The sequence below is a fragment of the Puma concolor genome, chromosome A1 (assembly GCF_028749965.1).
Source record: "Puma concolor isolate L17-30 chromosome A1, mPumCon1.1.hap2, whole genome shotgun sequence".
Classification (NCBI taxonomy): domain Eukaryota; kingdom Metazoa; phylum Chordata; class Mammalia; order Carnivora; family Felidae; genus Puma; species Puma concolor.
The window spans coordinates 197,127,093-197,152,959 of NC_141667.1; the positions used below are offsets into that span (position 1 = coordinate 197,127,093).

Below are 25,867 nucleotides of genomic sequence, written 5' to 3' on the forward strand. Positions count from 1 at the left end.
ATATTTGTAAAGTTTTACATATCAGGTTTAAATGAAATATTAAATATATTGGGGACATAATCAGTGAATGGAATATATAAAGAAACTACAGATAGGGAGGAGAGAATGATTTGATCAATACAAAGCCCTTGATAATAGTCTCTAAGGGAAAATTGGAGAAGCAAAGGTAAGGAGGAAAAACCATTTCAATAAAAATAGGCAATACTTTTCCAGAACTTTCATATTTAGCAAAGCCAAAAATCTCTAAGCAAAATTAATAAAAATAATTCTAAAAAAACTCACGTCCATTACCATTACTCTATAATTATGCATTAACGAGACCCACCAAAGTTGATTTTCTGAAATGATTAAACAATCCACTGAAAATATAGGTTAATTTAACAAAATAAGAATGACAAAAATAAACAATCTATGGCATGAAAAATTTCCAATAATTATAGGCATACACTAATTAAAATAAATTAAAACTGCAATTTAGAGTAGATTGGGGGCACCTGGGTAGCACAGTCAATTAAGCATCTGACTCTTGATCTCAGCCCAGGTCATGATGTCATGGTTTGTGAGTTTGAGCCCCACATCAGGCTCTGTTCTGATGGTGCAGAGCCTGCTTGGGATTCTCTCTCCTCCTCTCTGGCCCTCCCCAACTTGTGCTCTCTCTCTCTTTCAAAATAAATAAAATAAACTCAAAAAAATTTTAAAAATTTAGAGTAGATTAGACTGCAAGGATCAATAAAACCAATAAACCAATAAAATTATATACAGTTGAGTACTTGAATTTATTGAGTATTATTAGCTTAAATATTGAGTTATTATTTGAAACTAATAGTTTTTGGTATAGATTCAGGCACACAGGCTCCTTACACCATGTGCATCCTCCATCCACCAAGGTTTTACGCCATCTTTACTTTGCTGGTAGAAGAGAAAGAGACCATGGATGGAGCACAATCAAGTCATAAATACCTTGGTGTGGTAGTAACCAACATCCCTCTACACCTAGTCCATTGACATGTATCCTGATGTTATCATGTGGCCTGGTCCTGTGTTCAGGAAAATGCGTGAAGCTATTTCTTTTTTTTTTTAATTAAAAAAAAAAAATTTAACATTTATTTATCTTTGAGATAGAGAGAGACAGAGCACGAATGGGGGAGGGTCAGAGAGAGGGAGACACAGAATCCGAAACAGGCTCCAGGCTCTGAGCTGTCAGCACAGAGCCCGATGCGGGGCTCGAACTCACAGACCGCAAGATCATGACCTGAGCGGAAGTCGGCCGCCCAACCGACTGAGCCACCCAGGCACTCTGCGTGAAGCTCTTTCTAGTGAAGAGTTAACAGTCAGTGCCACAAAAACTAAGATGGAATAAGCCGTTTGTATGACTTAGAAATACTCACTCGATCCTGAGTGACACATAGACAATCTGAATGGAAGTAAACCTATTAAAGATGTGTTGAGTTGCCAAACAAAACCTAACCCCAAATAGTTAAGCCCAGAAGGCTTCACAGGAATGTTTTACAAACATTCCACAAAAAGTCCAATTCTTTAATAAATTATTCCAGTAGTTAGAAAAAAGATGAAATACTCAAGAGCTCATTTTCTGAGGTTAAGAGAACTGACTAAACGTTAAGAAAAATTACAGAAAACTGTAACCATGGGTACAGTGAGTTAAAAACAGTATTAGCAATCTACAACACAGGTATATATAAGACATGTACATATACATGTATTCATTATCCACATAGGTGCTTCATACTAATATACACAAGTGTATTGTCAGAAACTTCATAAATCTTTGCCCTCCTAAGCTTCCAGACGTGTTTTTGTGAACCTTTCTTGTGCCTCCTTTTTTTTTTCCTTAATTCACAACAAAAGGAACAACCATAATTCCTGCTGAAGTGGATACAGACATTTTAGTTGACAAGGCATTTGTACATACTAGAAGATTTTGAATGTTACGTGAAGTGAGACATGCAAGTTATCGTTCTAAACAGTTTCGTGATTCTGTTCACTTAATGTTTAGGTTGCTTGGAGTTAAAGGAAGACACCATTGAAAACCTTCTTGCTGCAGCGTGCCTTCTTCAGCTCCCTCAAGTAGTAGAAGTGTGCTGCCACTTCCTCATGAAGCTGTTGCACCCATCCAACTGTTTGGGGATCCGAGCCTTCGCAGATGCTCAAGGATGCATTGAATTAATGAAGGTGGCCCACAGCTACACAATGGTAAGGAAATGTACTATTTTCATAATAGAGGCATAGCTGTATTATCAGAGGTTAAAACAATTGCTATCATTGCATTGAATGACTTTTTTATGTTTCAAATGAGTTCTATAGGCTTGGGCACATTTCTATTAGGGGGCACAATGTACTACATAGAATTTTATAATATCAAAGCAAAAAAAGTCTGTTCTTAATGGACTTATTTCTACATTGTGTATAAATCATAAATAAAACCATAAAGCAACTATAGACTATTTAAGATTTTAAAATTGTTTAATCTTTCTTAGTACTCCTGTCATATCTCTTTTTAAACCTACTTCCACAGCTGCCCCTTTTTTCTTCTTTTCTTTCTGATGAAGAGCTACCAGTCTGTACCACAAAAAAGAAAAAAAAAAAGCAACTTTTTTTTTGCCTTTTTCTTACAACATTTCTACTATGGAATAAGTTGTATCAACCAAAATTCAATGTTGAAGCCTACCCACGATGTGACGGTTCTTGGAGATAGGGACTTTTGGTTGTAATTAGGCTTAGATGAAGTCCTAAGAGTGGGTCCCTCATGATGAGATTAGTGCCCTTATAAGGAGAGATACCAGAGAATTTGCCTCTTCTCTCTCTCTACCTTGTGAGGGAACAGTAAGAAGGTGACCACCTATAAACCATGAAGAGAGCCCTCACCAGGAACTCAAATCAGTCTACACCTTCATCTTAGACTTCCCAACTCCTGAATATGGGAAATAAATTCCTGTTCTTTAAGCTACCCAGGCAATAGTATTGTGTTATAGCAGCCCAAGCTGCCAAATGCATTTTCATCATAGCACATTATATTTGGTATGCCTCTGCCTGTATGATTTGTCCAGGGAAAATATTTAGATGTATAAATGAACTGATCTATTTTTTTAAAAACTTTGACTTTCTTTACCATTTTATTTATTTTTTTAACTTGATTTATTTCTGAGAAACAGAGTGAGACAAAGCGTGAGCGGGGGAGGGGCAGAGAGAGAAGGAGACACAGAATCTGAAGCAGGCTCCAGGCTCTGAGCAAGCGGTCAGCACAGGGCCTGATGCAGGGCTCAAACTCACAAACTGTGAGATCATGACCTGAGCTGAAGTCTGACGCTCAACCGACTGAGCCACCCAGGCGCCCCTCTTTACCATTTTAATGATGGGTTTAAACTGAGTGAATAGCAGTCAGTAAATACTCATAAAGTAATTTAAGTCTATTTATATTTTTCTCATTTTTTCTATATATATGTATTTTAACATCTTTATAGAGATACCAAAAATCACTTGAATTGTACACTTTAAATGTGTGAACTTTGTGGTGTGAGATGTTTTTTATGTTATCTCCATTCTAGAATAGAATAATCAGTTACAACAATTCACACTGATCATATTTCATACCCTAGAAAGAACATTCTAAAAGCTCTTATTCTAGTGTCTGGCATATAGTAAGCCCTCTACAAAATGCTAGCCAATTTTGTTATTGTCATTATTAACATTACTAATGATTTAATTGTAATTATTGAAACAACCAATTGTAAAGTATAGAACTTTCCCTTTCAACTCAAGGAAAGAATTTATATGAGGTAAATCTCATTAAGCTTTGTAGTTGCTACTTATGAAAAAGTTCTTCTTTTAAGATTCAACATCTTTTCAAATCACTAATGACTGTCAGCCATTTAAAAGTCTTCTGATTGTTATTCTTATACAGAATTTCAATATTATTTTATTTTTCTTCTTTAATCCTTTAAGCTGAGTGGTAAATTAAATGAAAATATACAAATAAAAAGAAAGAGATACATGCTCTGTGATTCTATTGTCAAAATTTTCCTTTGAAATATTCCATGACAAGGCATAGTACCACTATTGAAATTATATGAACCATATAAAATCAATGTAAACAAACAGTTCATCAACCAAAATATCAAAGTCCAACTGCAGTCATTTAATTATGCACATTTCATTACAATTAGGAGTTCTTGGCATAGCTAAGCCGAAGAACAATATGTGTCCATATCCAGAGGGATAATGGTCCCTTCTGGTCTAGTTTGAAATTATTAATTTAGTAATAAAGATGTTTTTCTTGCAGCTGCTTGGACTGCTCCACAATTTATCACACAATATTAACAATATTTTTTCTTTAGACAGTTTAAAATGTATATTCTATAGTAAAATATATTTAAACCTGAAATTTATACAAATTTTGTTAATATACTCAACATTCAAAACATCTCTATCTTAATTTATTTTTGAGACTATGAATGGATTATGTATTGTGTCATGTAGGTTGAAATTTAATTTCGTGATTTCAAACATGATTTCAAATTGTTTTGGGAACATGAAGCTCCAATATTCTCGATGCTCATGGGTTACTATTTTTAGTGAATAAAAATTACTGACCTATTGGTCCTACATCACTGTTTTCTCTCATTTCTAACACTTTCAAATGAGTGTTTTACATCTGGTATTATAATTTCTCACCACATCTTTACTTCTGATCCTTGTTCAATCTTGCATATGTCTTCATCCAATCTATTCAATCTGTGCTTTAAGAACAAGCCCATTATGTTATCTTTTTTTAGTTGCTTTAATAGCAAATCATACTACTTTTTCTAGTACATCTGGGACTAAATTCTTTATTGGATCTATTATTTATTTGTTTATTTTATAAGTAACATTTTTCCATAAGTTTCTATTTCCTTGCTGAAAGTTTTAGATATCAACTTGACCTTGAACATCCAGATCTTACCGTGCTGGTTATATGCTTTTGCCATTTATATCATTTGGTAACTTTCCTTTGGAAATTTCACCTCTGTATTTGGCTTCAACTATTGATTTTGTGTGGATAATTCCAAAATCTATTCAGGAAGGTGACCCAGCTTGGCATTAGTTCATGTGCAAGCTACTGGAAAATTTTGATTGCAAGTTCCATATTAGGCAGAAGTGTGAAACTAATTCTAAAACATTAATTTAAACTTTGGCTGCATGAATATCCAGACAGCAACAAAATAATTGAAGGAAATATGCCCCCTCTAACTATTAGAGTTCATTATGAGAGTTGTGCTTAATTTTGAAAATCATAGTTTAAAATCATTAGAGTGACAAATAGAAACAGATGAGAATATCAAGAATAGCATGATTCTATACTCATGTCATATGAAGAGATATTGAAAAAAAATTGGTGCGTATAGCTGAATTACAGTAGGGCATGAAAATAGCTATTTTCACATATTTGACAAAATAGGTTTGTGTCTAATAGTGTTGTGTAAATGTTCCTCATTGTGTTCCATCTTAGTGGTGTAATCTTCTGTTCAAATTAAATGTTATATGAAAGAATAATACTAAGATTAATTTGCTTTGTGCAAAGATGAATGGAAAGTCCAAAGGTCTACTTCAGTCATCTGACCTTTCTTTCTCTGCTGGGTTGTCTATTTCCACTAATCATCACCGCCACTTCCCTCCAAGGTCATCTTGCCTTTTCAGGGGACTCCTGAAACTCCATTTCTCTGAAATACTCTCTCCTTTTGGTTCTGGGTTAGAGTTTGTCAATAACGGGCATCCGTGTAAGCTATGGGAGATAAGAGGTGGAAGGTACAACTTCACAAGCAGTTAAAAGCAGAAAGGTGGACAAATGGAGACTTGAAATAACTTCTTAGAAAGCCTTTGAAAGAGATTTGCTTCACAACTGTAGACTGAGTCAGTTGATGGGAGCCTTCTGGAGGTTCTTGAGAAATGGAGTGCCTTTGCTGAGTGCTTTTGAAGACAATTCACATAGAACTGAAGGTTGAGACCATTAACATGAATTCTCTGACCTTCACTTGCACAGCACTGTCAATTCACTATCCACAATGTTTCTTACATTGAATAGATTGGCATGTTTTCCTCATCCAACATTTATTTACCTCAAAATAGCAGATTCACACAGTTTTGATATGCGTAGTCCTCCTTACCTGACTTCTAAACCATTACCTGGGCATTTTTCCTCAGAAATAAGCAGACCTGACCTCCCTCCTCCTAAACATGTGCTGTGAATTCCCTTCACTTGTACTTCACTCATGATAATGTCTCTGGCCTGAAATCTCTGGAATATAATTCTAAATAACCCTCAGTTTCCAGTTTAAGTTCATTCATGCCTAAGAAACATCTTAAAACTTTTCATGGTGGGAGCGTGGGTGGCTCAGTCGGTTAAGTGTCTGATTCTTAGTTTCAACTCAGGTCTTGATCTCATGATTCGTGAGTTTGAGCCCCACATTGGGCCCTGTGCTGGCAGCATAGAGCTTGCTTGGGGTTCTTTTCTCCCTTCGTCTCTGCCTCACTTTTGCTCATGCTTTCTTTCTGTCTCTCCCTCTCAAAAATAAACAAAAAATCTTTTTAAAAAACCTTTCCATGGCATTCTTTCTCTCCTTTGAAATCTTAGGGTTCCCTTATTTAGGATTATGTGACATCATCATAAATTTCCTTATGCAATCAATGACCTTTTTTGTCTTTGTGACTGGTCTTCACAACTGTACTGCAAAATCCTTTATGACAGAATAAGCATTATGTGTTGAAATTTATTTTGTCTTGATGAAGTATCTAGTAAATGGTAATATACTAACATATTCCCTTTGGATATTCTTTTAGGATTGTGACTTTCCCCACTCATGAATTCAGTCATTCAAGAACACACATAGTTTTCCTCTAATTTTCTTTTCAGTCCCATTTCTTACCATATTTTCCCTGTTCATACACTTTCAACCACACTGGTCTTCGTACTGCCTTTTGACTACATCAAGCATCTCACCTAAGGACCTTTCACCTGATGACCTTTGTGTTTGCTCTTGCTTCCCTCTGCCAGAAACACGGTTCTACCAAGTATTTATATCCTTTTCTCCTCTGCCTCATTCAGATGTCTGCTCAAATGTCACTTCCACAGAGTTCTCATCTCTGAATATTTTATATAATGTGGCACTGCCTTCAAAACCCTCCACACCCTCACACTGTTTTATATCCTTTAGTGTAGTCATTAGTTTCTGGCTTTATATTTTTGATTTTGTTACTGTGTTTTCTTCTCTTCCATTACTGTGGTAGCTTCTTGTTAGCATTTTTATTAAACTTATATACCTTAAGTGCATAGCATTTATTGTTGATTGAATAGTGACAGAGTGACTATTGAATATTTTGTACCCAGACTATAGGTCACATTGGGCATACAATGGTAGCTAAAATAGACATCGTTTGCCCTTAGAATAAAAATGAAGATACTGAGTGCAAATAAATTATTCCTATAAATGACATTTATATACATGCATATATATTTGCATCATGCATACATTTGGTAACTGCTACAAAGGATAGCGGTAAGATGCTATGGGAGAGTGAAAGAGACAAAGCCTTGTTAAACGAGTAATGCCTTATATGGAGTTGTAAAGGATGAGGCAGAATTCATCAGGTGAAATGTTGGCTAAAGAACATTCATGATGTGCCAATGACCTGAGGTGGGAAGGAGCTTATTCTGTTTCGGAAAATTCAAATGTGATTAAATAGTCAGGCAGAAAGGAAGAGAGGTGGATGATGAGGCTGGAGTTTTAGGTAGAGCCGATTTTCCAAGGTTATTGAGAATTTGTTAAGGATTTGGGTTTTTATATCGAGTATAATGGTATATCATTGAAAACATTCTTAAGCAAGTAAAAGCCGAGATTAAATTTAAAGACTAGTTGCCTGACTGCTGTGAGGAAGAGGCCAGAAAAGAAACCAAGAATAAAGACTGGCATTCTATAGAGACCTATATGTGTACACTCACACACATATTGGGTGAGTGAGAAAGAAAAAGAGAAAGTCAGGTAACTCTAACTTCTGCCATTGTGTCTGGTAGCAAAGCTTCCCACTGCTGGTGCTGGAGGTATACAAGTTAAGTGTATATAGTACATATCAAGCATTGTTCTAGGGTGAAGCATGCTTAGTTAATATAATCCTTTCAGAACCCCTGCTACATATGCATAATCTCCATTCTAAAAATGACTCAGGGATGTTCAATAATTTCCTGAAGAACAATAGAAAGACCATGCTAGAACGGAGATTTAAGCCAGTACTGTCTAACTAGAAATTAGATGCTCTATCTAATACGCTAATGACCACACAGCAATTGAATTTTATTCATTAAATCAAATTAGATTTCTGATGTGTAGAACACTTCAAAACATGGATTACTTTAGACAAATGGATATTGTAAACTTAAAATATAGATGAGAGTACAGAACGCCATGAACATTTTGTTCCTCAGTTTTTGTTTTTGTTTTGTTTTGTTTTGTTTTCCCTGTTCACGTCACTCTCTCTCTTTCTGCCCAGTGCTACCATCATGGCTTACAGCATTTCCCGATGTTTATGCTAGGTGCAGAAGTGTGGCAATAGGGCTGATCAAAGGCTACCATGTTCAATCAATAGCCTTGGAAGATAGAAGTCTCAGCACTGCAGCATAGAGCCCTGCCAAGTCAGTGTGAGAATGGCTGCCCTTTCCGTCTGGTCCTCAAAAATCCTATACATCATTCACTTGTGCTTCAGAGCCATTAGAGCAATTCCAGACAAAAAGAACCAACCTTATTTATGCGGTTTCTGTTCATGGTTTTGAAATACCTGACATTTCTCATGGTTTCTAGTTAGAAGCATGCTCTTTTTTTTATCATTACTGATAACTCTTCTAATAACCCATTAATTAGAGTTTTCTTTGGGGGAATCCAAAGAATTTAATTTAATTTTTTAATTCAATTTTTTTGGAATTTAATTTTAAATTGCTTTGCTTTTCTAAGTCATCAAAACAAAGTTCCCTTCACCCATATTATCCCCTGGATTATTATGTGATATATTAGTACTAAAATGTGTGTTGAAAGTTATCTTTTTAAAAATGTTATTCATTTCTTCACTGGGAAAGAGCCTAAATGTCCATCAACTGATGAATGGATAAAGAAATTGTGGTTTATATACACAATGGAGTACTACGTGGCAATGAGAAAAAATGAAATATGGCCTTTTGTAGCAACGTGGATGGAACTGGAGAGTGTGATGCTAAGTGAAATAAGCCATACAGAGAAAGACAGATACCATATGGTTTCACTCTTATGTGGATCCTGAGAAACTTAAGAGAAACCCATGGGGGAGGGGAACAAAAAAAAAAAAAAAAGAGGTTAGAGTGGGAGAGAGCCAAAGCATAAGAGACTGTTGAGAACTGAGAACAAACCAAGGGTTGATGGGGGGTGGGAGGGAGGGGAGGGTGGGTGATGGGTACTGAGGAGGGCACCTTTTGGGATGAGCACTGGGTGTTGTATGGAAACCAATTTGACAATAAATTTCATATATAAATAAAAAAAATGTTATTCATTACTTCATGTTACTCCTCCTTTTCAGTATCTGAGTAATACATGGTCTGAGTAGTGAGTTTAAGTTAATTATACAATTGTCAGGTTGAAAATGAGCAAACTTTGACTTTCAGCATTTCTTTGTAAATTGATAAGAAATGAAGGTTGGATACATTGAGTGGCTTCGATGACAACTGCCACCGAAGATGGATGATCACAAGTAATCTGGAAGCAGGTGGAAGCTTGCACAGACATGAACTTCCTATTTTAGTTTTTGCTTCTCTTTACTTCCTCTGTGCCTAAATTAGGCTCACAACTCTTTACAGGTATTTATTTGTGTCCTAAATCACAGTCGTTGGTACAACCAAGTCCACTAGCTAAGACCCGAAGCTGATTTCAGTGGAAGTTTTAAAAAACTGACTTTTGTGTTCAGTGTCATGTGTGAACAGGATATTCATATGACACTGGATAAACTGATAGAGATGTATAATAAATAGTAGCATTATAACACATAATTATTCACTCATGTGATTTCAGTTTGACTACACAGAAGTTTGTAATTGTTAGGGTTCATAAAATAACCACAATTAAATGTGCATTTATGACAGTTTCAAAGACTAATTAAGCATTATTGCAGAGTACCAAATGAAAATTATAAGCCTCTTAAGGGTCCATTTTAGATACCGTCCATTTCTTCTATTCAGATATTCTTCAGATATGTTTCCATTTTAGGTTTTTATATCCAAACTGAAGAACATTCTATTTTAAGAAACATATCCTTCTGCTTTCTTGATGTTGATGATGTTGAATATAATTATAATATTCCTCTACTTGAGAAGTATTCTATTCATTTTAAAGATGATTTCATTTGCATATTTTAATTTTTATTTTTATTTCTCATACTGAGCTATTTCTAAAACACAAAGATACAGTGCATAGCTGTATAAAATCAAATACACACACAAACACACACACACACATACATGCAGAATCTAGGATTAAAAATGTATTAGGTCTTCTTTATTGTCAGCAGATACAAATGTTTATGGCATTGCTGTATGTTGAGCTGATGCTGTAACAACAGTAGAACTAACAAAGTATCGAGAAGGAACTAATGTTACAAAATATCCTATAAATACACATACAAAAGATTTTTTCATGGTAACTTGTAAGTAGTCCCCAAGTGTTTAATTATTTCAATCACTTAATCTATAGAATTCCCTTCTGGAACAAGTAATATTCTTACATTATTAGAATAGTCCTAAAAGAGCTTCTAATGTGATGTCAGCAGAAAGCAAAGCCAGAAACATTTTGGGTACAGTGCCCTTTGCAGTTTGCAAAGCACGGTTCTTCAACAAATGAAATCAATAATATGCTTTTGTTCAAGTGAAAAAAATTCTGATTTTTATGCGTAAATAAAGTTTCACTCTATTATCATAATTTGCACCTCATGAACTAATGTAAAATATTTATATTTTCTGATGAGGTAATGAATCACATACTATGAAACTAATTTCTTTTTACAGTTCTCTTTTAGATTTTTCTTTCACTGTCATTTTTCAGTTAGGACTATACTTGTACTTAAAGATCTTTAATAGTAAGTTTTTAAAGAGGAATAAAAAGTAAAGGTATCGATTATAGTTCATCAGATGATACATGATACATGATACATCTATCTTTGCCTGAGGGGAAACTCAGTCTGTCTTTTGTATGTAGGGTAGAGTTGAGATGGGGCTGATCATTTCCTAAAAAGAGTGCTTTTAGAAATGTACAACCAGACAAATTTAAGAAAAAAGTAACTTCTTACAGAGTATCAGGTGTTCCTCTCAGACTCCAAGTTAGTCTAAATGTATAATATTATGCAGAGAGCTGGATTACATGTTCCACAAGGTAACAAACTACATCTGACTTATTCACTGCTACATTCTTAGTTCTGAGCATATAGCACCTTTCTCATTTTATTTTTATTTTTCTAAAGATTTTATTTTTAAATAATCTCTACACCCAACATGGGGCTCAAATTTACAACCTCAAGATAAAGAGTTGTATGCTTTACCAACTGAGTCCCCCAGGCGGCCCATAGCTTTCTCATTTTAGATACATGATAAATGATATTTGCAAGATAGGATAAATGAATAATTTCAAATATTAATAATTTGAAATATGATATTAGAGTTACACAACTTACAATCAGTGAAAAGGTTTTTTTTAGAAATAATGAAGGGTAGACTTTCAAAGCAAAATGGACTATTTCATCAATACCAAATCGAAGCAGATTTATTAAAGACTGAGTAAATGTTCCAACAAGATATTATACTATTCTAAACCTTTGTTAAAGACAATTTGCATTTTAATTGGATCTAAGTTAAAAGAATATTAAGAGGTTTCAAAATATATGGATAGAGATGGAATTCAGGTTCTTCTCTAGTTTTATTGGAAAGGAAAAAAGGCTGATCATAAATTTATAAAGTAGTGTTTCTATTTTTACTTCTGGCATATGGATAAGGAAAAATGAGGGTAACAAAATGAGGAGGAGACAGAGCATAACATAAAATGTAGAAGAAGATAATTTTCAAATAAATATGTTGCAATTGAAGAAAATTGATGAAGTTAAAATTAGGTTTTATTATATGTAATTGCTGATTAGGACATATATGCATAAATTTGCATGCACAAATAGACATCTGTATGAACATTGACTGCATATATTAATTCAGAAGAAAGGTTTTATTTTTAAGTAGTAAACTCTATGATAACCCTAGTTTACACTGTTTTGAAAATCTACATTTTTCGCAGATCGTATATATACTTATATTATGGTCATCATTATCATAACTTCTACATTTTAAACTTTTATAAGTTAAAATTTATATATTTTTATAGAATGAGAAAAAGCATAAAGAAAATATAGACAGCAATTAGGGTAGTGTCTTCCTCAATAAAGTTTGTCATATATTCTGACAGCACTTTAAGATGCAGTAATATACTTTCTTCCCCTTTGGAAGTAGAATGTGGCAAGTGCATTTACTGAATTATTCAGAAAGATTATGGAGAAGGAAATTGTTAAATATTGAAAACTTGAAAATCCTAACTTTTATCAAAGACTCTGAAGGTTGGTTTTTAAGTAACCAATGATGTGGTAGGTGTTTGAATAGTGTGCTTTCACAGGTAAAAAGCCTTTAGAGATTTGTGATGGTTTAGTTGTCAGCAGACTGAAACATCACTTGACTTAGGAAAGAATATTATTTTACTAGATCATTTAAAATCAAAAGTGGACAGTTGGAGGAGCTCACTTGAAATTCATCACAGTAAATTGACACTCTCTTTTACTTTTGAAGTCATAAAATGCCTTGAGAATTATTTCTTTATTTTATTTCAAGGAGCGAGAAATATGAGTGAAATATTCCAGCTTAGTACAAATAAAACTTGGTAAGAAACATAAGTTAAAAAATACCAAGATCTTTAAACTTCTCATAGTAAGTGTATCTTTTGGCAACCTGGACAATAAAAACAGGAATCACTGAAGCCTCAGGTCCTGGGCCAAAATAAAAGGAATTTTCTGAAAGATCAACAGTTGAAAAACTTACCAACTCCAAGAATCAGCTTGGGTGAATAGAATAACATAGGCCAACCATCAACTCTTCATTCAGTGGTATTCTCCGATACCAAATATTAGCAGGGAATAGGTTTATCTTGTTGACTGAAGAACAAAAACTATATAGTAATCTACAGTGCCCTTTGTCTTATTTTTAAAAGCCAATATAATGTGTAGCAAAATTAGATTTTGAAAGTTACATAATTCCCTCCAAGTATTAGTTTTGTTGCTATTATTGTTTTAATCCAAACTATGACTAAAATAATATTTTGTACAAATATATTAGCATATCATATTATTAACATTAAATATTGTAACATAAAATTTTAATTAATAATATCTTAGATTTTTTGACATTTCTTGAAGCTTGATTTTTTTTCCTTGAAGTTTATTTTAAAAATAATTTGTGAGAGCATAGAACACCACTGGGATTTAAGGAAAATGATCAAAATTTTGCCATAGAAATTGTGGAAGTAATTCCAATTAGATAAGATACTAAACCAGATAATTTCTCAAGTTTCTCTTTAAAACATGGGCTAGAAGTCCAGGCTGCACTCTTTTATTTATCATTAACTAATTCATTCATTCATTCATTCATTCATTCATTCACTTTAGTCCAGAATATGTTCCCACCCTGCTCCTTTGATTTTTGACCAACAATTTCATTTTTTAACTACTTTGTTTCAAGTTTCCATTATGTCCCGAATGCTCAAGCTGTGTGAGATTTAAATGCTTCTTGAGCACTAAAAGAAGGTAAAGTATAAGGCAAAAAAAAAAAATTGCACTGAAAATTTTAAAACTTGCCTTTTTAAATGCTTAATAAAACTGTATGTTTTTTAGCAATTCATGTGAGATCTGTCTCATTAACCATAAAATGATAAAGTTTATTTCAGATCATACTGGTCCCATATGGTTCCTTGCAGCTTCATGATTTTGCAAATATCTTGTTAAATCTGAAATTCCATGAAATGTAAATACATTTCTAGATAAGGTGGATAAGTGCCATTTTATCATTAATAAGACCTTAGTGGCACTAAAGTAAAACATTATCTGATAACAGTAGAGGACCAACAAGTAACTGTGGAAGAATGGATAAATATTTTCCTGCTTCCAAATATGTTATGTTTTGTAAAAACAACATTATTGAGGTAATAATTCACCAACCATATAATTCAGCAATTTAACGTGTCCAACTCAATGCTCTTTAGTATATTCACAGAATTCTGCCTCCATCACCATAATCAACTTTCAAACAGTTCCATCACTTCCTAGAGAAACCCTGTATCTATTACTAACCTTCCCCCCACTGAAATCATACAATATGTAGGCTTTTTAGACTGACTTCTTTTGTGTGGTATAATGTTTTCAAGATTCATTCACATTATAGCATGTGCTAGACTTCATTTCTTTTTATTACCAAATAATATTACATCACATGGATAGATCCTCATTTTATGTATTTGTTCATCAGTTGATGGACACCTGAGTTGTTTACATTTTGGGACCATTATGAATACTACTTCTATGAACATTTGCATACATGTTTTTGTGTGGACATACTATTTTCATTTCTTTTGAATATGTAACCAGGAATGAAGTGGCTGTATAGTATTTCCATGTTAAAGATTCTGAGGACCTACCAGATTGTTTTTCAGAGTAGCTGCAGCATTTCACATTCCCTACAGGAGTGTCTAAGTTTTCAATTTCTCTGTATCTGGGTCAATAATTTTTTATTAACTTTCTTCTTGATTATAACCACTCTCATGGATGTTAAATGATCTTTTGTGCTTTTGATTTATGTTTCCCTAATCCTAATGAAATTGAACATCTTTTCATGTACTTACTGGATATTTTTATATTTTCTTTGGAGAAATATCTGTTCTGCTCTTCTGCCCATTTTCAATCATGTTGGTTATCTTTTTAAGTTTATTTTAGGGAGAATGAGAGGGAGCACGAGAGAGATGAGTGGAGGAGGGAGGAAGGGAGGGAGGGAGAGAGAGAGAGAGAGATTGAGAATCCCAAGCAGGCTCCATCCTGTCAGCACAGAGCCTGATGCAGGACATGGTCTCACAATTTGTCAAAATCAAGCGTCAGACGCTTACTGACTGAGCCACCCATAGGCCCCTATTTGTTTTTTGGTTTTTGTTTTTTAGTTATAAAAGTTCTTTATATATTAGAGACTTTCCCAGGGCTTGACACAAATGGCTTTATATGCATTAGTGCAACATCCGTGTGAGATAGGTAAAACTGTTGTTCTCATTTTATAGATGAGAGAACCAATATACAAGATAAAATCTTGCCCAAAGCCACCCAGCTAATGAATTGCAGACCCTGAATTTGAACACGCAGCACAAGCAGTAACCACTATGTGTCATTGTCTTAGTTTTTACTTATAAGACTACAATTGTTTTATCACTTTATTGATAAAAATATTATGCAGAGGTGAAGATAACTTTTCAAACTGATTTTTAAAAACAGAATTGGTGAAAGTATATATTTTGGCTTTAAGTAAAATAAGTGCAATTAATGTCAAGCATGGACCATGTATGTAAGTACTTTAAGAAGTATAAAGTGCCAGGCTAATGAAAGCCAGTGTTATATTTTTATCAACACATTTCAGTTTACTTCTAATCTTAGAATATCAGGTGTTCCTCCAACTATTCAAGACTAATTCTCCTACATCTTGATCTCATTCCTCCTCTATTATTATTAGAATTGTTTTATTAAGTATCTTCTTTCATATATATATATATTTTTTTTTTTTGCATGGACACAATCCAAAGAAACCATTTTTCTCTCTTTCCACTTCTCCATCTGCAGTATAATCTTCGGGTTACTGTAATAGTTAACTATGAGAAGGCAATGACTCAGCTTAGTTGGCACTGAGGCCTTTAAATAATAATGGGAAGATTGAATTTGGCTGGAGGTTACATTCGAGGGATTTGGGGGTACTTGGCATTAAGGACTATGTGTTTATCGTCTATCCACCTGTGTCTTATCCTTTCTCTCCACTATACACTCACAGCTCAAAACACTCTGGCTAATGGAGAATAGGCAGTCCACAGAATAAGTACAGAAAGGAATTTAGTGGGCTTGTTTGATCTCAGTTTCATGTGGTGTGATCATTCAAAAATATCTTACCCAGAGAGAGAAAGAAAACTTGCTACATGCCATATTAAACAAATTCATAGTGATAGGGTTCTGTGTGATATAAACAGAAAAAATGGGAGCCTTTCAATGATTCAATAGGCATAAAGAGGGGAGCAGGCTGCAGAAAGGTATCTAAGTTTTAGCACATGCTAAGTGCCCACGGCCTTTACTTTCTGGAACAAAATATAGAAACAATGGTTACCTGAGAACTGGGGCAGCTTGACTGTTCCTAAGATATAGGAAATAAGCTCCCCAAATATTATAATAATATTTCCATATCCAGGTAAGAATTGCCTATTTTCAAACAACACTAAACTTGTTATTGAACCTTATTTACTGGTTTACTGCTACTATTCAAGAAGGGAACGTAGGTAAAAGTGACATATAAAGAAACGGGTATGCATTTTCCAAAGTTACAACATCATGCAAATACTAACAAAAAATCATGGGTAAAAACATGAGCCACACAAATGTATATTGAGCATATGCCATATAATTTCCTCATGAATGAGAGTACCAGCAGGGTGGTAAACTAGTTTAAAGAGGCCAAAGTTACTAAGAATAAGAACGCTAAAATAAACTTGAAAGAGACAAAGCTGGTTAATGTCCTACAAGTCATTAAACATTATTGTTTCTCTTTTGCAGAGGGCAGAAATTATTTGCAACTGTCATTATTCTGCAAGTTAACATGTAATTTCACAGAACTTAAGCTCTAATCAATAGGAATGGTAAATCAAACAATGGTATATTGTTCTATTAAATTAAATAATCCTTCAATGGTGACTTTCATGTTCCAATATGACATTAAAATGATACACAGGCATTCATGTATCTTATTTATCAGTGTCACATAATATTTCTTAGCTACATAGAGAGCAGAAATGACAAGCAATTACAATTTCTTCACAATTTCACCAAAATAATATTAATAATTATAACAGATTACTATAAGCCATACAATATTCTAAGTATTATATATTAACTATTTTATTCCTAACAGTGCTGTGAGATAGGGAGTATCTTTATGGTCAAAGAATAGTTAATTAACTCACTGAATTGTAACTTATTCATGGATACATGGAGCCAGAATTCAAATTAGCAGAACTAGCTTCAAAGTCTGTAATTTTAACCATTGCACTAAATTGTCTCCCACTAACTCTCCCCCTTTACATGCTGATTCCTCCTCAACTATTTTGGTGCCATAAGAGCATCTCCCTTCCCATCAGCACCTCCTAGAAACGCCTCAAAGAGCAAGATAATAACACTAACAACAATAGTGATGATGATAATGATGATGATGATGATGATGATGATGATGATGATGATTCTGTTTAAAAACTGTCATTTCATGGGGCGCCTGGGTGGCGCAGTCAGTTAAGCGTCCGACTTCAGCCAGGTCACAATCTCGCGGTCCGTGAGTTCGAGCCCCGCGTCGGGCTCTGGGCTGATGGCTCGGAGCCTGGAGCCTGTTTCCGATTCTGTGTCTCCCTCTCTCTCTGCCCCTCGCCCGTTCATGCTCTGTCTCTCTCTGTCCCAAAAATAAATAAACGTTGGAAAAAAAAAAACCAAAAAACTGTCATTTCAAAAAGAAATATAAGGGGGCGCCTGGGTGGCTCAGTCGGTTAAGCATCCGACTTCCACTCAGGTCATGATCTCAGGGTCCGTGAGTTCGAGCCCCGCGTCGGGCTCTGTGCTGACAGCTCAGAGCCTGGAGCCTGTTTCAGATTCTGTGTCTCCTTCTCTCTGACCCTCCCCCGTTCATGCTCTGTCTCTCTCTGTCTCAAAAATAAATAAACGTTAAAAAAAATTAAAAAAAAAAAGTAATATAAGAATAAACAAAAGCATCTTAGAATGTAATTTTTAATTGATCTGTAGTTGACACTTAACAATTTAAAGTTTGTCTTCACAATATCAGCGCAAGAGCCCTAGCACTTGCCCTCCAAACCAGATCATCACCCCTCAGCAACTCCAGCTTAGAAATTCTTGAACCCCGATTGCAGTATGCATTCAGACTCCACTAAGACATAGGCAAGCCATGGTCCAAATTGACCAGTCACCCTGGAGTTTAAAAAATCCAGTTGTACTTTTCTCTCCCAATTTTCTGTAGTGTTAAACTCTGTTGAACACTTTCTTCTTTAGAGTGCCTCCTACCTTGAACTTTGCAGCAGCCTTCATTACTCTTTTCCTTTCTCTCTTACCATTTACTGAACCCGACTTCTTCCCTTCTGCCTAGAGTTCACTACTCTGTTACATCTCTCATCTGTTCTTACCTAAGATGTTGAATTAGCTTCTTTTTCTCCCCATCTAATTCATTTTAAAATGTAATATTATAATGTAATATTTTTTATTTTGTAATATTTTTAATTCATTTGTAATGTTTTCAAATATTTTATTTTTAAATGTTTATTCATCTTAAATGGGTTATTTCGTAAAACTTAAAACTTAGAATATATATTAATGTTATAAAGTATAACACTCAAATAACTTTCCATGATAGTGGTATGTAACTTAAAAATCAAACGTCTTCTTACTTACACTTAAGTACACTTCTACCTGCGCAATCCCTGAAATCCTTTCTACCTGTTGTTCCTTCATTGGTAGATTCTATTTTTTGAGGACAGTAAGAATTTTGTGTTTTAAATACATGTGTCCTTTATCATGTACTTACCACACATGTATGTATCCCTAAATATATATTGTTTGTTTTTGCTTGTTCTAGAGCTTCATAAAAATTGTATTAAATCATGGTTTTCAGTGGAGATCAAATAGCATTTTATTATTTAGTTTTTTTTATTTTTCATAAATTTAATGTTTGTTTACTTTTGAGAGAGAGAGAAACAAGAGTGTGAGTGGGGGAGGGGAAGAGAGAGGGGGACACATAATCTGAAGTTGGCTCCAGGCTCTGGCTCTGAGCTACCAGTACAGAGCCTAATGTGGGGCTCAAACTCATGAACTGTGAGATCACGACCTGATCCTAAGTCGGATGCTTAGCCAACTGAGCCACCCAGATGCCCCTATTATTTACTTTCCTTAGGTTAGGTGGTTAACTTCCCTAAATCCAAATGTGATTCAATCTATTTCCAGGTGAACATTCTTGAGTGATTTCCCCATTAGTAAGTATAAACTGTTAGCATACACTGGATTTATAATCTGGTGGCCACCTACTTTTCCAGTCCTGTTACCAGATTTCCCCATAACTCTGCTATTCTGCCATACTCAATACCTGCAGCTCCACCCCATTCCATGAAATTTCACCACCTTGTGCCCTCACTCATCATTCTCTTTCTACCCAAGTCTTTTACTTTTCCCATATGTGTTCACAAAATTTTAATTTAATTTTTAACCCTAAAATATAACAAGTAAAATGTTCCCTTAAATATCCCCAAGCCACCCTAAAAACTTTTACTAAGCTTTTATGTGACCTTGTCCTTGCATTGGTTATAGAACTTATTACATTTTATGTGTCTTATTTATTCCTAATCTTCATGAGACATTAATTTTTTAAAAGCTAGTAGCTATTGGTCTCCCTTACCTAAAACTTGAAAATATATTGTTTTGATTGAATGTTTGAATAAATGAATGAATAATAGAGTAAACTTATGAATGAGGAAAAAGGGAGAATAAAGTCTCACCCAATATTTGAGGAAAGGCAGAATGGAAACAGGGTTAGGATTTAGAGGCTGTCTTCACACTGAGTTTGAAATGACCAAGTTTCATCAAATAAGGTGGACAGAAACTTAAGAGAGATCAGTTGCATAGATTTGGAATACTATAAAATAGTTTCGAAAATAATTATAAGCTTAGAGTAATTCGACTATACTGACCCTCAGTCCACATACAACAACATTTATATAGCAAATGCTTATTTGAAACATCTAAGGCATTGCTATGCAAGACTGAGATCCCCTGAACAGAACTCCATTACTTCACTCACATTGACGGATGGGGATTATAGGATTATATCTGCATTAATAGATTTCCCACAAGACACATGCATTGTAAACCATGTTGCAGACGATAGGGGTGACTTGACCTGCTGTGACTTTATTTATCAGATTTCTAGTAAAGTGTTTGATGATGTTTCTTTTTACTGAAGGAAGAAGTTTTTAATTGATTCCAAAGGAAATTATTGTAGTTGCAGCCCTGCTTTAGTTTTTTTACTGGCTAGATTTTCTTATGGAAAAGAAATATATGTCCCCTGTTATTTGGTCAGTAAGATCATTTACATTTTAACATACAGAAGCCTCATTATCTGCCAAGTTGGTGCTGAAACAGCATGAGGTGTTAATTGTTATGCAGAAATAGAGTTTATGAATATGCTAAAATGGGATGGGGTTAACATTTATGACTGCTTATGTATTTGTATATTAAATGTTCTTGTTTATTTCATGTGCAACCTTTACTTTATGAGGGCATACAGAGGAGAATTAATGTTTGTGAGGTATTTTGTGTCAGAGATAATATGTGAACAAACAGGTATGTTTGCTGACCTCTCTTTCTCCTAAGAATATTTGAGACTGAAAAATTCAATGAATCAGAACCTTTTCATTCGCTGTTACCCTTTGTTCTGTGACCATGTTTAGTATAAAAAACCATAGGTATATACATCTCCATAATGTAAAGAGCTCAAGACAGTCATAAATTTATGTAAAATCTAATATTTTCTAAGAACATATCAAAACAACACAAATACCCTAGAAAACCCATTATGCCTTACATATTACTCATAAACTTAGCTTTCTTAATTGTTTTCAACCAAAGGAAAATTTCACATTACTTTTTTACCCCCTTTTCCATTTTTATATGTGCGAAGTAACATTGCCTAATCCTTCATGGTGACATTGCTTTAGGAATGTCAGTTTCATTATACCATTTCATTGAGTACTGCCTAAATATCTTCTAAAATAACACTGTAAACCACAAAAGGACTAATGCTTTATATCTTTACACATTTATTTACTTTCTTAATTCTCTGTTAAAATGGGTTAACCTAGGATTCACTTATTGTCTTCCAAAATTTAGAGATTGACAAGCTCACATACGTTTTCAATGGGTGGGAATTCTGGTAAAGAGAGTAAATGCCAAGTTGGCATACCTCTTCTTCAATTTATATCATCATGCAAGCAGGCAGGTTGTGTGGGGCGGTGGGTTCTACTCTGGAGAATATGAAAAGACATAGCTGAGGCATAAGAAAAATGAGGGCACCCCAATGATGTTTCATCAGCTAAATTAAAATGGTGGAAGAAGCAGAGCTGAAAGAAACTTACTTACTTACTCACTTACTTACTTATTTATTTTTTTATTTATTGGATCAGGTAAACCTAACTTATTTATTTATTTATTTATTTATTTATTTGACCAGGTATAACCTTACTTACTTACTTATTGATTGATTGACTGATTGGACCAGATATAACCTAAACTTGAGGGTGGGGCAGGGACAAATAGAGAACAGAAATATCTGAGTCCATTGTTTTGGACAGAGGCTCTGAATACTGCTTCAGGTTGCCCTGGCTTGCTCCTGCCCCCCTGGGTTGAAGTCTCAGGACACTCTCCTGAACTTACTATTAGACCTTCCTCCAGAACTGGCCCTGGCTGTGTGATATGGGATTCCATCTATTTGTAGAGAAAATTGGTGTCACTAATGTACCCAAAAATGGATTTTTCTACCACCTGTCTTATTTATCTTTTCCACTCAAGCAACTTCACAGCTGAACAAAAAAACACAAATCAACAATCTAACCAATGCAGTTTAAAGTCCATGGATAGAATGCAGACTATGTCAGGTAAAAAAAAAAAAAAAAAAAGCAATCTGTTAAGGAAAGTTGACAGCATCTGTTCTGGACATATATCAGTCCTGGATACAAATGTTTCCTTCTGGTAGTAATCATCATCATCATGTGTAACAACAAGCACAAATATTACAAATAAATGAAGGACATAAATATTCCACATAAAATACACAGATGCTCTGAAAGAGTAGTCTACATAGTATAGAAAAGGGAGTAAAATTTTCAGAGCTCTTTTCATTCAGCGTAACATTGAAGAGTAGAACAGCCAGCCTTCAGATACTTGCTACTCCTGGGGAAAAATGCCAAATTAGTCCACGATGGTCCACAAGTTTGGTCTTTTCTTCTGATTTCGTGATCCAGAAACATACTACTGAGACACAGAAATTGTATTTCCAAAAATTCATAGAGGTACAAAATATTGCTCAGAATTTTGAAGAGTTTGTATGTTTGATTAAGGAGTATGTGAGAAGTAGTTTCTGAAAACAAGCTGGAAAATTAGTAGATGATCAACTCTGAAGGGATTCTGTTATCATAATAAAAAAACTTGAATATTTCTCCTATAATTGAATGGGAGACTTTGACAGCTTTTAGTTATAAGAATTCTACAAATTGTGGTACAAAGATGAGGGAAAGGAGAATGTAGTTTATAGATTACAGGAAGGGCACACTAGAAGGGAGAATTGCTCTAGGCCACTGCAATAATCTCTTTAGGAGATGGCTGTATTTAGACTCTTAGAAAGGAGGATTTTGGAAATGTTGTGGAGGCAGAAAGCACCTGATGAGATTAGACACTAAGTCCAGTTGAACCTGACCTTTAATTACATTGCATTGTTGTGGCTGACTCTAAACTATATTAGGTTTGTGGTTTCATGAAAGGAGTCCAGTTATCAAGAACATCTTCAATTAGCTGACATAAACTGATCTTATAAGGATATCCATTTGTGAAGTGCTAGCAAAGCAAAGAAGGCAAATAAATAAATAAATAAATAAATAAATAAATAAATAAAGTCATCTACTTTGCTGCTTCCTCATGCAACATTCAGTTTCATGGCCGGTCAAAAATAAACAGTGCATATAAAGTCCAGCTTATATGAGACAAAATGCAAGTGGCATTTTGTGAGAAAATGTTTAAAATATATAATAAAAAAGATTAACCTTAATAATATAAACCAGATTTACAAATTACTTAGTAAATGAGTCAACCAATTAAAAATGTGGCAAAACATAAAAACCAAGGGACATAGTACATAGCACTAAAGCCAAAATTTAGTGCTAATTAAGTAAAAGAAAATTAAAGTAAAAACATGCTATTTTACTTTTCTCCTATAAGGTTATCAAAAATAAATCAACAGAATTTAAGTCTAATAACAGTCATTATCAAGAAGGTGAGGTAAAATACAATATTTCTATCATTGTTAAGAATGTAAATTCTGAATTTGGCCATGCTGATCAAAATAGCAATTGTGGGGTGTCCCACAATAAATTGATCCCAATTTTAGGATTCAGTGCTACAGAAATACAAGTATAAGTCCAGATGTATGGACAATAAAGTATACATCACATACCTTAGTAAAGTAAATCACTGAAATGACTAAACTATCTATAAGCCTCACATGTGAAGTCATAATGTTATACCAAAGGAAAAATAAAAATTTTGCAGAAAACTATATAGCAGACAAAAGGATTTGCATATACATATATTTGTATGCCTTGATTTTATGGTGTGAATCCATACGTATACAGAAGGAGAAAGAGAGAGCACAGCAAAATTATACTGCAAACTTTTTAATTCCTTTATGTTTGCTGTTAACTGTGTTCTGTATTTAGGTGCTCTCATGTTAGGTGCGTAAATATTTATAATGGTTATACCTTCTTGTTGGATTACTCTCCTGTTACAACTGTCATACCTTCTTGTTGGATTATTACATAGTGTGCTTCTTTGTCTTTTGTTACAGTTTTTGTTTTAAAGTCCATCTTGTCTGACATAAGTATTGCTACTCCAGCTTTCTTTTGACATTCATTTGCATGATAGATGTTTCTTCATCCCCTCACTTTCAATCAATCTGCAGGTGTTTTTAGGTCTAAAATGAGTGTCTTGTAGGCAGCAGATAGATGGGTCTTGTTTTTTGTTTTTTTTTTTTCCTTTTTTTCCCTTTTTTATCCATTCTGTCTCCCTATGTCTTTTAATCAGAGTATTTAGTATGTTTACATTCAAAGTAGTTATTGATAGATATGTCTTTATTGCCATTTTATTACCTGTTTTGTGATGATTTCTGAAGATTTTCTCTGATCTTTTCTTATCTTTCTTTCATGGTTTGCTGGTTTTCTTTAGTGACTGAGCCACCCAGCCACTCCCTGTCTTTCATTTGGAACAAATTCCTCAGTCTTCTCATTTTGTCTAAGTCTCTGTGTCTGCTTCTTGTGTTAGGAAAGTCAACTATGTCACCTGTTCTAGAGGGTAATAGCATTATGAAGAAGAGGTTCTATGTGCCCTGAAGTGTAGTGCCCCCTGTTCCCCAGGAACTGGCGCTTGAGGAAGTGTCTCCACTGAATGCTGCATGGGCTCTGTTGTTGATTCCGGCCATTTTATCCTTCAGGCCAGTCTGCAGAGGCTTGCTTTGCCTGTTGTGGGCAGTGTTTGGTCCCTTACCCTTACCATTCAGGTGTTCTTGTGAAATGAGACCTTGTCATCACTGCTGCCAGAACTGAGGCTCTGCAAAACTCCTGGTTAGGAGATGTGATGTGAGAAGAAGTTTGGGCTGGTCCTCTGGCAGAGGGGGCCCACCTTGCTGGGACGGAGGCAGTCATGACTGGGAAGTGTGGTTCTTCCAGAGCACCAGAGACAGGGCTTGGTATAAGCAAGTTAGTTTCCTGTAGGTGGCTCTGTGTTTATGCTCAGCAGCAGCGGAGGGGATTGGCACCTGCCAGTTGCTCTCTTCCCGCAGGGGTCTCTGTGAATGCTGCCTCTTTGGAACACATTTTGAGATGAGCAAATAACCTCCCCACCATGTACCCCAGACACTCTTTAGATTGCTCTTTCCATGCTTTATGTTTGCAGGCTATTTGCCCTACTTTCTGTCCTCCTGGACAATGCCTCTGGGCTCTACTTGAGCCAAGCCTGCTGACCTATAGAATTCTAGGTTGTAAGACCCGCTGGTTGCAAGAACTCATGAAATTCTTGCTTTCCAGGACAATTGCTATGGCGATTCCTTTTCCCTTGGTGAGCTCCCCTGTGTGCTAGTGATTCTCTTGCCCTTTTCTGTGACTTCACCTCCCTCGCCACCACAGCAGCAGCTGTCCGTTTCTCCTCCAAACCATGTCTGATTTCCCATCTTCCTTGAAGTGGCCTCTTCTCTACCTTTAGGTGTAAAGTTTGTTTTGCCAGTCTTCAGGTTGATTTCTGGGGTATTTAGGATAATTTGATAGTTATTTAGTTCTGTTCATGGGATGAGGCCAGCCTAAGGTCTCCTATTCTATGGCTATCTTCCCCTCTGATAGATTTCTTTAAATATATTTTTAAACTTCATATGAAATTCTTTATCTGTGGTAGATTGGCCATTCACTACGTGGTTGCAAACATTGGAAATTTGTTAAATTTTGGAGGCCAAGGCCAGGCATCTTGCCATCCAGGCATCTTGTTACAGATGGTGAGGCAATGTTAAACATGACAATATTTTTTTCTAGTACAAAAAGTTTTCAGTGCAGTGGGATTTGCCAGACTATATGGAGACCACAAAGGAGGGGATTCTGGCCTAAGGAACTTAAGAAGGACTTCACAGTTAATTTAATAC

At 34.9% G+C, this 25,867-nt stretch overlaps 1 protein-coding gene across 2 annotated transcripts in view; it reads left to right on the forward strand.

The window, feature by feature from the left end:
• KLHL1 (kelch like family member 1) overlaps nucleotides 1-25,867 on the forward strand; it is a 358,028-nt gene that overhangs the window by 155,814 nt on the left and 176,347 nt on the right. For both annotated transcript variants that reach the window (XM_025924317.2, XM_086710730.1), the window contains exon 4: nucleotides 2,015-2,211. In XM_025924317.2, the coding sequence (XP_025780102.1) occupies nucleotides 2,015-2,211 (197 nt within the window). The remainder of the gene's footprint in view (nucleotides 1-2,014; nucleotides 2,212-25,867) is intronic.